The sequence below is a fragment of the Cygnus atratus genome, chromosome 5 (assembly GCF_013377495.2).
Source record: "Cygnus atratus isolate AKBS03 ecotype Queensland, Australia chromosome 5, CAtr_DNAZoo_HiC_assembly, whole genome shotgun sequence".
Classification (NCBI taxonomy): Eukaryota; Metazoa; Chordata; class Aves; order Anseriformes; family Anatidae; genus Cygnus; species Cygnus atratus.
This window is the reverse complement of record NC_066366.1, coordinates 16,377,268-16,390,787: the sequence shown is the minus strand read 5'-3', so window position 1 is coordinate 16,390,787 and position 13,520 is coordinate 16,377,268. Positions and strand designations below refer to the sequence as shown.

Sequence of the window (13,520 nt, the reverse complement as noted above, 5' to 3'; positions counted from 1 at the left end):
CCTGAGCTATAGCTTCAAGGGTTTGCAAACTTATTAAAGCTTCTTACTCTATAGGCAAAAGGGTTTGGATGAATAAATGGATGGATAAAAACCATTTTCATACATCCTCTGCCATGCATGGAATGCTGATGTAAATGGCATTAGTTTTGTGTTTTCTTTCAGAAAAAAAAAAAAAAAAGACACTAAAATGATGAAGTTACGGACAAAGACTGTCAAATGGGAAAATAAGTATTTTTTGTTTTCAGAAATAGACATAGTTTTAGATAGTTTCATATCTGAAATAGGTAACTTTTTTTGTGGAAGAAGATGCCTAATACATAATACGTCTTTCCATTTGTACTGTGAAATGTTTATAAGTAGTTGATTTTCCATTCTTAAAAAATGTAGAAATTTACAGGAAAATAAAGTTTGTCAAGTCAAATAGGATCTGACATAAATTTAAGTACATCTGTGAAAAAGCCCTAAAAGACTTTTCACACTTTCAGTAAAAAAGTCTCTGTAGCACCCACCTAACAGACTCAAGCTCAACAGCAGCTTCTTTCTGGTGCTGGCTCTGAGGCGAGCAGATGCATTGCAAGTGATGCCAAATACACAGCTGAAGTTAGGAGTGTGTAGGCGGGCAGCAGGAAGTCAGCATGCAGTTCAGAGGCAGTGGTGGCTGTACAAATAAGAGACTCAGGGTCTGCTGAGTTAGTCCCAAAGTCTTTCAAACCCCCAGAGCAACGCAGGACAGAGGAGGACACAGGAAGACGCTTTCCACCTTTTTTCCAGAGACTGTGAGTTTTGCACCTGGCATCTGAAAGCCCTGCCTCAGGCCATCGTGCTAGGGGGTTGTCAACTTGAATGCCCATGTGCTAGTCCCGTGTTGCAGTGCATAAACGGTTTGGTCACAGCAGAGTTTTAGCCTTAAATCTAAATTTACTTGCAGTCGTGAGTGTACATCTGCCTTCTGGCACCACATTTTCAAAAGCCTATTCTTTTTCCTGGCTTAATCAAAAAAAAATCTTAGATCATTTTCAGCATCCACATTTTCCTCTCGTGAATCAAGACTCCATGCTTTCATTTTACCCAGAACAAGCAGTAATAAACTGGGTATGTTTTGACTCACAATTGGAAACTAAGTCTGAGTTTGTATTCACCACTTTTTATCAGCCTGTTCTTTTTAACAACAGGCATCTGTTTTTGGGCTGCTGCTGGTGATTGCTATCAGCACCCCCTCCTTAGCCAGCTTAGAGAGACAGCTTCCAGCAGATTTCAGACTGAGCATGGATGATGAGTTTCTCTAAGATGAACTCAGCGAAGCTGTGCCCAGTGCCCACTACTCAGTCTCAGCTGGCTGCAGCACAGCTCCTCAGCTCCTGGGCAAGGACAGTTTAGCAGTCATCACCACCATTAGGCATGTTTCGTTTTGCATCAGCGGGACATCAGATTCACCAGTGGGGGCACGTTATGTTTACAGTTATTCGGAACTTCCCTGCATTTCTTTTGTGGTTCATTTTCTAGTTAATGTTTCTTTCACTCGTCAAGAGAAAGTTTGAAATGAACTCTGGGTAAATATACTTGTTTGTTCAGCTAGAGACTCAACAGAGTTTTCCTGTGTTCATGACGGGTTAAGTTCCCCCACACAGAGGGCAGACTCAAAGCCTACATGTGGGTTACATGCCATTTATGTGGCAGAAATTGAGCCCAGGTACAGCTGAGAGGGTCAGCTTTGTGCTGGCTTTCTGCAAAGTTGTGGATCTTATGCACTGAGCCTTTTTAGAGCAACCTCACAGAATCACAAAATCATAGAATATCCTGTTGTAAGGGTCCCACAAGGATCATTGGTTCCAACTCCTGACTCCACACAAGAACACCCAAAAATCAGACCTCTGATCATATCTGAGAAAAATCATATGTATGAGAGTGTTGTCCAATCACTTCTTGAACTCTGGCAGGCTCAGTGACGTGACCATATCCCTGGGGAGCCTGTCCCAGTGCCCGACCACACTCTGGGTGCAGAACTTTTTCCTAACACCCAGCCTGGCCCTCCCCTGTCCCAGCTCCACACCGTTCCCTCGGGTCCTGTCACTGTCCCCAGAGAGCAGAGCTCAGCGCCTGCCCCTCCGCTCCCCTCAGGCCACCGTGAGGCCTCCCCTCAGCCTGCTCTGCTCAGGGCTGAACAATGTGACCTCATACATCTTCCCGTTTAGACCTTTCACTTCCTTTGGGCACTCTTTAATAGTTTTATGTCCTCCTTACATTGTGGTGCCCAAAACTACACACAGTGCTTGAGGTGAGGACACACCAGTGCAGAGCAGGGGGGCACAATTGTTTAGTCAGGACTTTCCCCTCATGAACCCATGTTGGCTGTGACCAATGACTGCATTATCTTTTAGGCATTTTTCAATAACTCCCAGAAAAATCTTCTCCATAATAATCCCCACTCAGAGTACTGCCTTCAAAATTCTTGGTAAAAGGCAAGATAACTATATCTGTTTAATGCTAGCAATTTAGGTAGTCCTGGCAACTTGGGTGAAACCCTGCAATGAATTTTTAGATGTATTTCCTAGGCTCATCTCTGTTCCTGACCTTTCACAGAGTGTGGAGCCAATCTTCTCTTTCGGGGGCGTCTCCACAGCAGAATCTCTCAAGTGATTCAGGCCATGGGAACATGAGCCAGGAAGGCCCCTGGGTACCATGAGGATCAGGTTTACCAAACGACTATGGGAACTGCTACCCTCTTTTCAGTTCGACCGTGAATGACTAGCAATGCAGCACTGTGAAGGACAGGCCCTAGGCCTAATACTGTGAGAGGCCCAGTTCCTTTGCCTCCCCTCCCCATGGGTTTCAGTGGGCAGCCACCAGCTTTGTTGTTTATCCATCTCTGCTGACGCATTTTGCTTATCACTGCAGAACCTGCCTGCTACGCTAACACCACCATGACCGCAGGGCCCGGCATTGCGTGCACAGTCACTTCCTTCCTGCTCCCCCTGCAGCAGAGGGGAGCCGTGGCTGCCTGCTTTCTGGGTCAGGGGCCTGGTGCCAGCACAGGCCCTATGCAGCCACCCTTGCACCCCTGGAGCTCTGCCCCAAGCCCAGTCGGGGTGCCAGTCCTTGCTGGCCATGCATGTGCTTGCTGCGGGGGTGCCTTCCAGCCTGCCAGCTGGTTGTTTTTTACGCTGCTCCCCTCCTACGTCGCAGCCTGTTGGGGCCACCTGTTTCTTTCATGTCCTTGTCCTGTTTACATGCACCGATACAACGGAGGAGGCTGGTGGAGGTTTGGCAGCCCTGAAGTCTTCTCTCTTTTTCTTTCATGCCTGAGAAGAGATAGAGGAATGGCTCTCAGTATGGTCAATGCTTCGTGAGTATGCCAGTGATGGGGAATCCGGAGCTCTGAAGAGACCAGGGGGTTTATGGCAGCAGAGCTAATTTATGAACAAGGCCAGGTCTGAACACAGTAATATCCTGCCTCTGGCAGCCTGCGTCAGCGGCTCAGACACCGTAACAAACCACAGTGCTGCAGGGGGCCTTCAGCCTGCTCCTGCTACACCGGGCCTTCCCTTGGAAGCTCCTCAGGTGAGGGCTGCCCTCGGCTGGGATGGCAGCCCATGGAGGTGCAGGCTGCTGCGCCTCACAGACTGGTTTAGATTACATCTATCAATCACCTAGTTGTGGTTAGGTGAGATCCATACTGTGTCCTGCTGGGATCATAAATGCCGGGGCTTTCTCTCCATACATAGCAACGGCCAGTCCTTCAGGCCATGGCCCTTTCCATGAGCATCTCTCAATTCATGTACTAAACGCAGTTTATTTCTTTACAAAGTTTAGCAGGGGTTCAGCAAAAGGGTCTATTATTTAATTTATTTTTTGTTTAAGGCTAAGATGAAGAGATTTACTTTTTATCAGGCAGGGAAGCGAAGCATGTTTCTAAAGCAACTGCAACCAACTCATTGCATCCTCCTACTCTTCTAACATTTCTTCCTACTCCTCTAGCCTTCACTGCCAAGACTGCTTTAGAGTTCACTGTGGTTAGCACATCCTGGACTTTGCAGCAAGGAAGCTCAGATGCAGCTGGCACCCTGGAACATTTAGAGCATACACATGAGGGGGCAGATTTCTGGTGCTTTGGCAAATCCAGGTCCAACATCCACCCTGCCTGCAGATCTCAGCCTCTCACATCAGTCTTCTTTATCTAACCTCTCACCCAAATTATGTCCAGGCTGACAGTAAAACTCACAGGTATAAGGCAGGAAAATTATGAATCAACATTTATTGATGATATGTACAGAAGAGGTACAACACTTAGTGAAATATTATATTCATGACTATTTCCAGTATAGAAAGAATGTCCAGTTTGTTTTATACATAAAAGTTACAGAAATCAGTTTACACCATAAGAAAGCATTAAAAGCAAATGACTACAGATAAGTGTAAGGATCTGAACTACAAAAATAGAATTAGTCTACAAGGCATTCCAGCTACAATATACAAGAACAGAGCCTCAAGTTGTGAGAAATTTTATCTGCATTCTTTAGTTTATAAAGTGTGCTATAGATACTGTACAGTATGTCATTTCAAAATCTGGGGAGCTTTTTGAGTGTAAGGAAAAGACCAACCTGACCCCTCTTGCTTTTTATTATTTTCAGCTGAAGCATCTGAAAATATTCCATCTTATGACTGGCCCCTTTTAAGAGGGGGAAGGAGTATCAGGAGCAGGAGCAGGCAGTGCACAGGCCCACAGCGTGTGATTCACACTGAAATATCGTAGGAGGACTCAGCAAGAAGGATACTTCCCATGCTTTGGGGCCTAATTTTAATTTTTTTTCACTTACGGGGGATGAACATATTTATGAGAACCAGGCTCGTACCCTGGGCATGAACCAGTTTTTTTTTCTTGCTGTCTCAAAATCTTTCAGAACCACCTTCAGTTTTTATCCCCAAAAAGTAATTTTCTTACAGATTATAGCCCTGATTTCAGAATAATTTTGCCACTGAATACATAGTTCATATGTCTGTTTTATTATTTGTTTTATGATAAGACATACTTCTTGTATATAACAGGCCTCCTGGACATCAACTACAGTAGCCTGAGAAGCACTTAGCTTTGCACTTAATTTCCAGTAGCTATCAATATCCTCTTCTAACACAGTCAGAAGCAGTGGATCCTTGCCCATGAGTCTGTGCATTTTCCTCATAGTCTGTTCCTACCAAGGGGACACAGCAGGGGCTGGTGCTTCAGAGAGGACAGGCAAACCCTTGCTGCCTGCAGCATGCAGCACACTGTGCAAGTAGCAGACAGGGCATCCAGCATAAGGCAGCTAGATTGATTTCCCCCTTGCTCATTGTGCTAATTTAAGCAGTGACTTACTGAACTTCTGGTGGTACAGTCCCAACACGTCAAGCAAACAAGAATAAAACAAAACATAAACTAATCATTCTGTGCGTGCATTAATTTTTAGTGTCATAACAAATGTACTCATGAGGAACACATCTATGCTGGCATCACTTTCTCTCGCTGCCAGGGAAGCACACCCATGCAGGTACTAGCACGTACCATGCTGGTTAGAGAGCTGAAAACTAAAACCAACGTATTTACAGTAACTTGACTGCATACATTATTCTGAATGTTATCAGAACAGGATACCCCATAATCGAAAGATAAAACAGTTACTAAACTATGTAATGGACTCAGCTGAATGACCAGAAGGAAAACAAACCCAGACAAAAGAACAAAAACCGAAAGTAAAACGGAATTTTAAAAGGTGGCCTAATTTGATGCTATGGCTCAATACACACTGACGAGTCAAATTAAATTAAAGCACCGCTACCCATACTGTGTACACCATTTCACTGAAATTACACGTTGATAGCTACATTATCTACACTAAGTGCAGAGAGGCACTGGACATCATGCTTCAACAAAATGTCAAAACTGGTATCAATAAGGTTTTACATCTATTAGTGACTCACTTAACACTATTCTACCTGCAGTTCCTATTAAGATAATACCTGGTACAATTGATTTAAAATACAAGAAAGAGATTAAAATACGAGGGTACATCAACACACTTCCTACATGTATATCTACCAGAAATTTAGTCTCCAAAACCTCAGCAGAATACCACACCCTGCAGATTTCTGAATAGATGAAGAGATACCCAGTATCAGTCACACTGGGATAGCAATATTTGCTGTTCAATGTTTTCTTTGTTTTTAATCATGATCAAGAAACTTGTTGACCATAAGGGAAACTTTCTGTGATATAGGTGTTATTAATATTTATATTAATTTATTTTTATTCCTCTCAAAACAGTACTTCGTTCATTAAATAAAATTATTGTAGCCATGGCCTTAATGCCAACAGGTATTTGCCTAATGGGAACAGACGACCATAAAAGAGAAGCAACTTTCACTTGTCCTGGTCAAAAAATATAGTGTTTGATCTCTCTAAAATACATAAGAATGCAGGAGGTATTTGTACAGATGCTACCCAATTGCATTGGTCCCATGGTGGTTCTGTTGGTCCCCTTTCAAGAAGGCAAAGATTGGTGGCCAAGTCATGAAGTCTTTCTGCAGGCTGAACTCATGTACATTGTAGCAAGACAGACTAGGTACCTGAAAATCTATTTTTTGCCTACCCAGTTCTCCAATTTTCTTTCGTCAGCAGTCTGAGTGAGTCAATTACACATGATCAGGTCCTAAGAAAGAACTGCAAGATTTGGCAAAGGTAACACCAGGAAAAATGACAAAAATGAGGGGCAATTGCCCAAGACAGTCAATCTAGAAGATTGTTCAGGTTATTATAACATTGTTCTATAATGAACTGCAGCATTTAAGGACATCTTGAAATTCCTATTTGCTTCTTGCATTTTGTGCTTTGTTTATAATTCATCACTAAACATAACACAGAAACATTTCATTGATCCTAAATGTTATGAGAAAACTTTTTGTTCTAAGGTACAGATCACCTTTAAAGGCCTATCCCCCTATCTTATACGGTCATATAGAAAATATTATATGAAAATATGAGTGTCTGTAAATTACAGATACTAGGCAATTTAGTTCAGTCTAAACTGTAGTTTCCAGAGAACAAGTACAAACACCTAAAACCTATATTAATAACTACGTCAGGATTGAGCATATCATATTTAACAATATTAATATATGTGCAGCATTTTCTCATGCATTCTACAAGCTACAGCTCACACTGGACCATGGGAAATGGGATATATTTAAGGGCACAGGATATGCTGGATAAAAGTGTATGCAATTGTTTTTAAGAAGGAAGGACAACCTGTAACACACAAGAACTCACAAGCCCATACAAAACACCAAAATGGACATGCGATAATCTACAATACTGACAGCAAAATCAATTTGTAAACACAGTTTGCATACAGTCTTTGAAAAACTGTAGAAAAGAAATAGAAAAGAATGATACAAAAATCCCTGCAAACTCTTCTATTTATTTACAAAACAATATAAAGGTACTAGACAACCCAGGTTGTATGATGCTGCCTATGACAGTTTCCCTTCGTGTAATGGTGTATGCCACAGAGCATCATTAAAAACAATTGCGGGGCTCCTGAATTTTGAAAAATCAAACTAGAAGGATTCGACACTCCAGCATCAGTCAGCATTGGCTCTGCAGCAGAACACGGACATAAAAGGGGATCAAAGGTTGGGTGAGAAATCTCAGTTGTCTTCGTGCTTTCCCAAATCTTGCCTTAGCTTGGTTATTTCCATCCTGGACTGGTAGAGACCCACTCGGTGGCTCAGTCATATGCTCTAGTTTTTTTTTCAAAAAAAACCTAGCTGCAAAAGCACAACCACCTTATCCATGAGGATTTGTATCAGCTTGGTAGTGGGAAGCCACGAGGCTTCCCCAAAGCGTGGAAGAAGTCTCTGGGATGGTGGGCACAGCCATGGGATGGTTCCTCAGAGCCTGCTCATGCAGGAAGTAAAGGAACGATCAGCACCAAGGCATCAGCAGCTGTTTGGCTCATTCACAGCAGCAGATTTCAATTTAATATCAAACTTGACCAGGGGGAAAAAATGAGGGAGGAAAAAATGAGGGAGGCACCCCTTGTGCAGTGTACCGTAATGGGAGTCCTGCTGTAGGCATGCGGAACTGCGGAGCCTGCATCAGGGTTAGGGAGAGCCACAGCCTCTGTGTCTGCCAGGAAGAAAGATCAATGGCTTTGGAAGGAATATGGATTTAATAATCTGTAAAGATTTAATTTTTTTTTTTTTTTTTGGGGGGGGGGGTTAAATTGTGAACAAGAACATAACTCTTTAAAAAACAACATGGTGAAGCTGAACACTTTGTTTACAGCCAGCTGCTTTCTCTGACACTTCAGCATTGTAATTCCTTCCCTCCCCCCAAAAACAAATCAAAACAAAACAAACAATAAAAAAAAACCACTTGAAGCTATCCTCTATTTACAGTTATTCAGATAAGGAAAACTGGGAAAATATTTTTCCTTCGAAGTCATCAGTATTGTTGGAGAAAAGAAAATGACTCTGTTCAGGGAGGGCTTTCTGGTAGGAGCAGGAGCAGGAGCTTCCACACAATGTTATACAGGGATGCAAGCAGAGCGATAGCTGAGGTGAACTGGCCCAATGGGCCATACACCTACTATAATGACTAGTATGAAAAATATCTTATTATTATCGTGTCCTTAGAAGTCACAGTAATAAAATCAAGGATAGTCTTCTGGCTCATAACAGACTAATATTACAGTACATTTTTTATAAAGTGCCCTTATTTACCCTTCTGTAAATGAACTCAAATGCAGCAATAAAATAGATGAATGGAACTAATGAAAAGAGAAATAGTTATACCGTTAAGTCTCCACAAAAGCATTTCTCTGAGCCTAAAGCTCAGAGCTTTCTTAAATTTATTTAAAGAAGCGGATGTCAGAGGTGAGGTTTAATGCTGCTTGTGTTTTTAGGGATTTGTGCGATTGCTGCTGTGTTGCTACAACAAGTCTGCAACAACACAAGAGAAGGCGAGGAAGCAAAGAAAAACCAGGCAGTTGCCAGAACAAATTTGTTCAAGCACTGTTGCTGCAGCTTCTCAGATGAGCAGTCTGCTCTTCTGAGTGTCGACTACCAGAATTGCAATGACCCTGGTAGTGCTGGAAAATAAATCAGAAATCCATATTACTCACATCTTACTCACACATTTTGGAGTGGCACAATGTTTAGAATTCCACGTGCTTTGAGAAAGAAATGGAGGTTAGCTGTATGTCAGGGACGGAACAGAAAAAAAAAAAAAAAACACAAAAACTTAATGACAGCGATCCCTATTTTTGTGCTGAGTTTTAAATTCATTGCTGGATTTGCAGAGCACAGAAATAATTAGGCAAAAAAAAAAAAAAAAAAAAGAAGCATCTTGGCAAAAACCTTGAGGGTGTGAGAATCGCCTTCATTTTAAGCAGCAGACAAAGACTACTGACTCAGACAGGATTGTGAAACACCTTATTACTTAGCGGAGACAGGAAGAGATCTGACCTTTCCTGGAAGCCCGTGATTCCCCTGGATTTCAGTGGGACCTTCTGTAGCCAGAGCATTGCTGGCACAGGTTTCACTACAGCAAACATAGCTTTTCAAAGATGTAATGAGTTTCTCACTGATTCAAATGGAGGGAGCGCATATCAGTATGGTTCACATGGCTTGTCCCCTACCTATCTGAAGCATCTTCCTGTGTAAGAACCATGCATGCTTCTTACAGTGCTGGTGCAGCCTTTGTTCTCTAAGGGAAGCAGTGAAGAAGAAAACTCAGTAGGAAAGTGCTCCATCTCTTCTTTAGCTTCAGCGTGCAGTGTGCTTTAGTTTCAATGAACAGGTATCAAGAGAATGCCGACCTAGCTTCAGCAGTGAATGCACAAAGTAAATACATATGTACTTAATTAGTCATGCAATTAACTGAGTCTTTGCCTGGTTTAGACTTTCCCATGTGCCAGAGTGCTGCCAATAATGTAAAGGGCAAAGGGTATCACAGCTGCACAGACAACAGGGGGGCGGACAGAGCAGCACACGAGGTGAGCATAAGAGAGAAATGTTATTCCTCCAGGAACTGCACAGAAAGCAAATCACTTTCTACTGTGCTTTTCCTTTAACTTTGCCACCTCAGTCCTGGAAACAAACACAAAATATTTGCCACATGCAAATGAATGCATCAACATTCCTAGTGAAACTAAAAAGAGACTAGTCAGTGACCAGCCCTGCTTGCTGAAATGTGAACTTGTATTAGCTGAAGTGGCCGGGCCCTGGGTTAGTTTCTGTTTATTTAGTTAAGTAGCAACCCGGCCTCATGTGGAATGAGCAAATCGAGAAATGCAAGCCAAGAATGAGTTACATTTTCCCAGCGAAATGGAAAGCTTTTTGATGGTTAAATACAGTGATGTGCTGGAGTAACACTATATTAAATATTCAGCCAGGCTAAAAGCAGAGGAGTTTACCAAAAACAACATTTCTCCTTCTCCCACATCCACATTTAAGTCGAGAAATGCCTCCATAATTATCTTTTGAAACTTCCCTGAGTTACTGCATCTACAGGATTACCATTTTAAAATCACATTCTGCTATTCCAGTCCTATCAAAAGGCCCAAATTTATTTTCCCTTGTGTGGGTGGAGTTTTTCTAGCATCTCATTCCTTCCTCCCCTAGCCTCCATCTGAAGAATCACTCTTCAAAGGACAGCACGTCCCAGGCGGATAAGCGTAAGCACATAGTAAGTGTTTCTCAATATGCAATTTTGTGGAGCTGCCCAGTCACATGTTGCTGGCATTCCTTTTCATTTCCAACTGCTGAACGCTTTCAAAAGACAGCTAAAAGTCTGCAGACTGGTTTTCTGAAGCCACTCTCAAGGCAAGCGGTCACTGTGGCTGCTGCTAAAAGACTGCTGTGGCGAGCAGGACAGCAGGACAGGCACTACTGGGCAAACACGGCGTGCTGATCTTGGATATAACCACCACTCCAGTCACAGCAAATTTCACTTGATGCAAGCTCACGGACTCAGAACAGGGAACGTTTCAGAGTACCTGCACACTGCCCCAGCCACATTTCTGGCACATAACCCAGAAGAGAAATTGTCTTCAAATGCAGACTAGGACCCTGATCCCCAGACACTCTCAATACCCAGACTTTCAGTTCAATAAGGACAGGTGGCATAATGCTTTCTTTTCTTGCTATCACAAATGCACTTTAAGAAAAAAACATTTGGGAGCATTCATGTGTGTACTGGGAGAAGCAGCAGCTCCAGGTTAATTCTGGGTATTATGATACCAATGACCGAAGAAAAGAGAAGACCATCTGCCTATCGCTTCTCTGGATATCCTATGGTTCCATTCATCAAAAAAGGATCCTTAAGATGATTCACAAGACCTCTGGAAAAGGTCTCCACCTCTAATATACATTAGAAGTCTACAGCATTCACAGTGGTTCAATACTTGCTAAATTATATAGGCCATTTTGCTTAGGATCATAGCAATGGATGTAAGTGAGGACAGAAATACAAGGGCAAGAAGAGTAGTCCACATCAACACGTGAATGAGGGGTGCTTTGACAATGAACTTGGTCTTGCACATCACTCATCATGCAAGCAGCCTTTGCTGGTTTATGTCCATGTGCGTTTTCAGAGGTCTTTATATGAATGCAGATGAGCAAAAGCAGATTATATTTTAATAGCTTCTACAGAGCCATATACCACTCCACAGTTCAACACATTATTCCTGCTTACACCCACAAAAAGTCCATGCACAGACACTCAATGGTGTGTGTCCCTAAATGTTTCAGCTCTGTTCTCGGCCATGCCTAAGCTCATGGTATGCTTGTACTCAGAGTCACTCTGAGAACCTCTGCGAGCTCCCCCAGACACTGCACAGGGCTCGCTCTGTGGGTGCAGCCTCCCAGGGCTGCTTGGCTCAGCTGCGCTATAGAACATTGCTAGTAGTACAGAGGCGTTCACCAGTGTCTGAACATTGCAGAGTATTAACAAGCACCTTTAGAAAACACTTCACAAGGTGATTATTGTGGCTGTAATTTCTCCTGACAGGATGAGTCAGCTATATTATGTTGACAAAACACCATCTTGTTAATTCAGATGCCAGGTGCTCTAAGAAACATTTCTCTGACATTAGAAATGTATATGAATCATTACTCTACAAAACAGAGAAAGAGAGAAGTAATTCAACACATTGGTCTAAATCCTGTAATTCTTGCGTGTTCTTCATTCAGTTCTGGCCCTGGCCAAATTCCACTGACCTTAATAAGGAATTTGGCTTAGTAATTATTTCAGGATTTAGCCATTCTCTGACCTATGACATGAACTTGGAAGACATACACTTCAAGTCAAATGCTACTGATGATTACATTCAAAACTCCCAATTATTTAGTGTAATATATTCAGATTTTTTTTTATAGATCATTATCAGGTACCCAATCATGACATCCTTGCTCACGCTTAGTAGTACCTTACTTGAGCCTCCCCTTCCACACGAGTAATCCCTCAGACTTCAGTGGAGCAGGGTGAAGAGTAAGGTGCTACCTGCTTGGACTAAGAATGACATAACTGAGCCCATGGTATTCTATATTTTGTACATCAGACATTGGTTTAAGAACTATTACACCCTGCAATAATACTGCCTTGTATTATCTGATGCACTGTGGTCACAGAGCAGCACAGACCCATAATAAAATGGAGCTGCACCTGCCCTGGGACAGCTGACAAAAACATATCATATGTACATGCAAATCTAAGGTCTTGTCTTAATGTCAAGTATTAGTTGTACTAATCTAACAAAAGGTCTGGGATGATTTATTGACTTCCATACATTAACCTTGCCCCTGGATCTAAGTTCAGTCTGAAGTACAAGTAGGCACAAAAATTCGGTGCTTCCCGTGCCAGGTTCTTCTTATTCTTGTAACAAATAGAAATCTTTGTGGGCATTTTCAAAAGCTATTTTAGCCATGCAGTGCCAACTAGATCAGGTGTGCCACAAGAGTCACTGAAACACTTGGAGGTCTGCATGAAGTTATATTTATCTGAAACAATTTGTGACCCTGAGTCCCTGTAGCGAACTGTACTGGCATTGCGATCTTCCCATTTCGCAGCATTTACATTCTCTGCGTCTTGAATGAACAGGGAGGCGGGTGAGAGCACATTGCACTGCATGGAGTATTCTCCAGCTGCATCATCCAAACAGTAACACAAGGGAGACAGATGGTTACGGATCATTGTTTGGCAAAGACGCTACAATGACTTTATGAGATCTTTGCTAAGTTTCAGTTAAGAAATTAAGTAAGCAGAAACTGTAGATGTTAAATTAAAAAAAAAAAAAAAAGAGAGAGAGAGAAATCTTCCTTAATCATGGTATCTTTTACCAGAAGAGAGCTTCGGGGCTTATTAAAGATGGAGCTGGGAATCTCTTCCCTTAGTTTTCATGTTTCCAAGGCTCTTCTTCAACCACACTGAAGTCTGCAGATTTGCCATTGGTTGCCAGTGTTACCTGCAAGTAATTATCATCAACAAC

At 42.4% G+C, this 13,520-nt stretch overlaps 1 protein-coding gene across 3 annotated transcripts in view; it reads right to left on the bottom strand.

Moving 5' to 3' along the window:
* Positions 1-2,965: 2,965 nt before the first annotated feature.
* The window catches only part of SLC1A2 (solute carrier family 1 member 2), a 94,348-nt gene continuing 83,793 nt past the window's right edge, over positions 2,966-13,520 (bottom strand). For all 3 annotated transcript variants that reach the window (XM_050711214.1, XM_035552298.2, XM_035552299.2), the window contains one exon: positions 2,966-13,496. In XM_050711214.1, the coding sequence (XP_050567171.1) occupies positions 13,422-13,496 (75 nt within the window). In that variant the 3' untranslated portion in view covers positions 2,966-13,421. The remainder of the gene's footprint in view (positions 13,497-13,520) is intronic.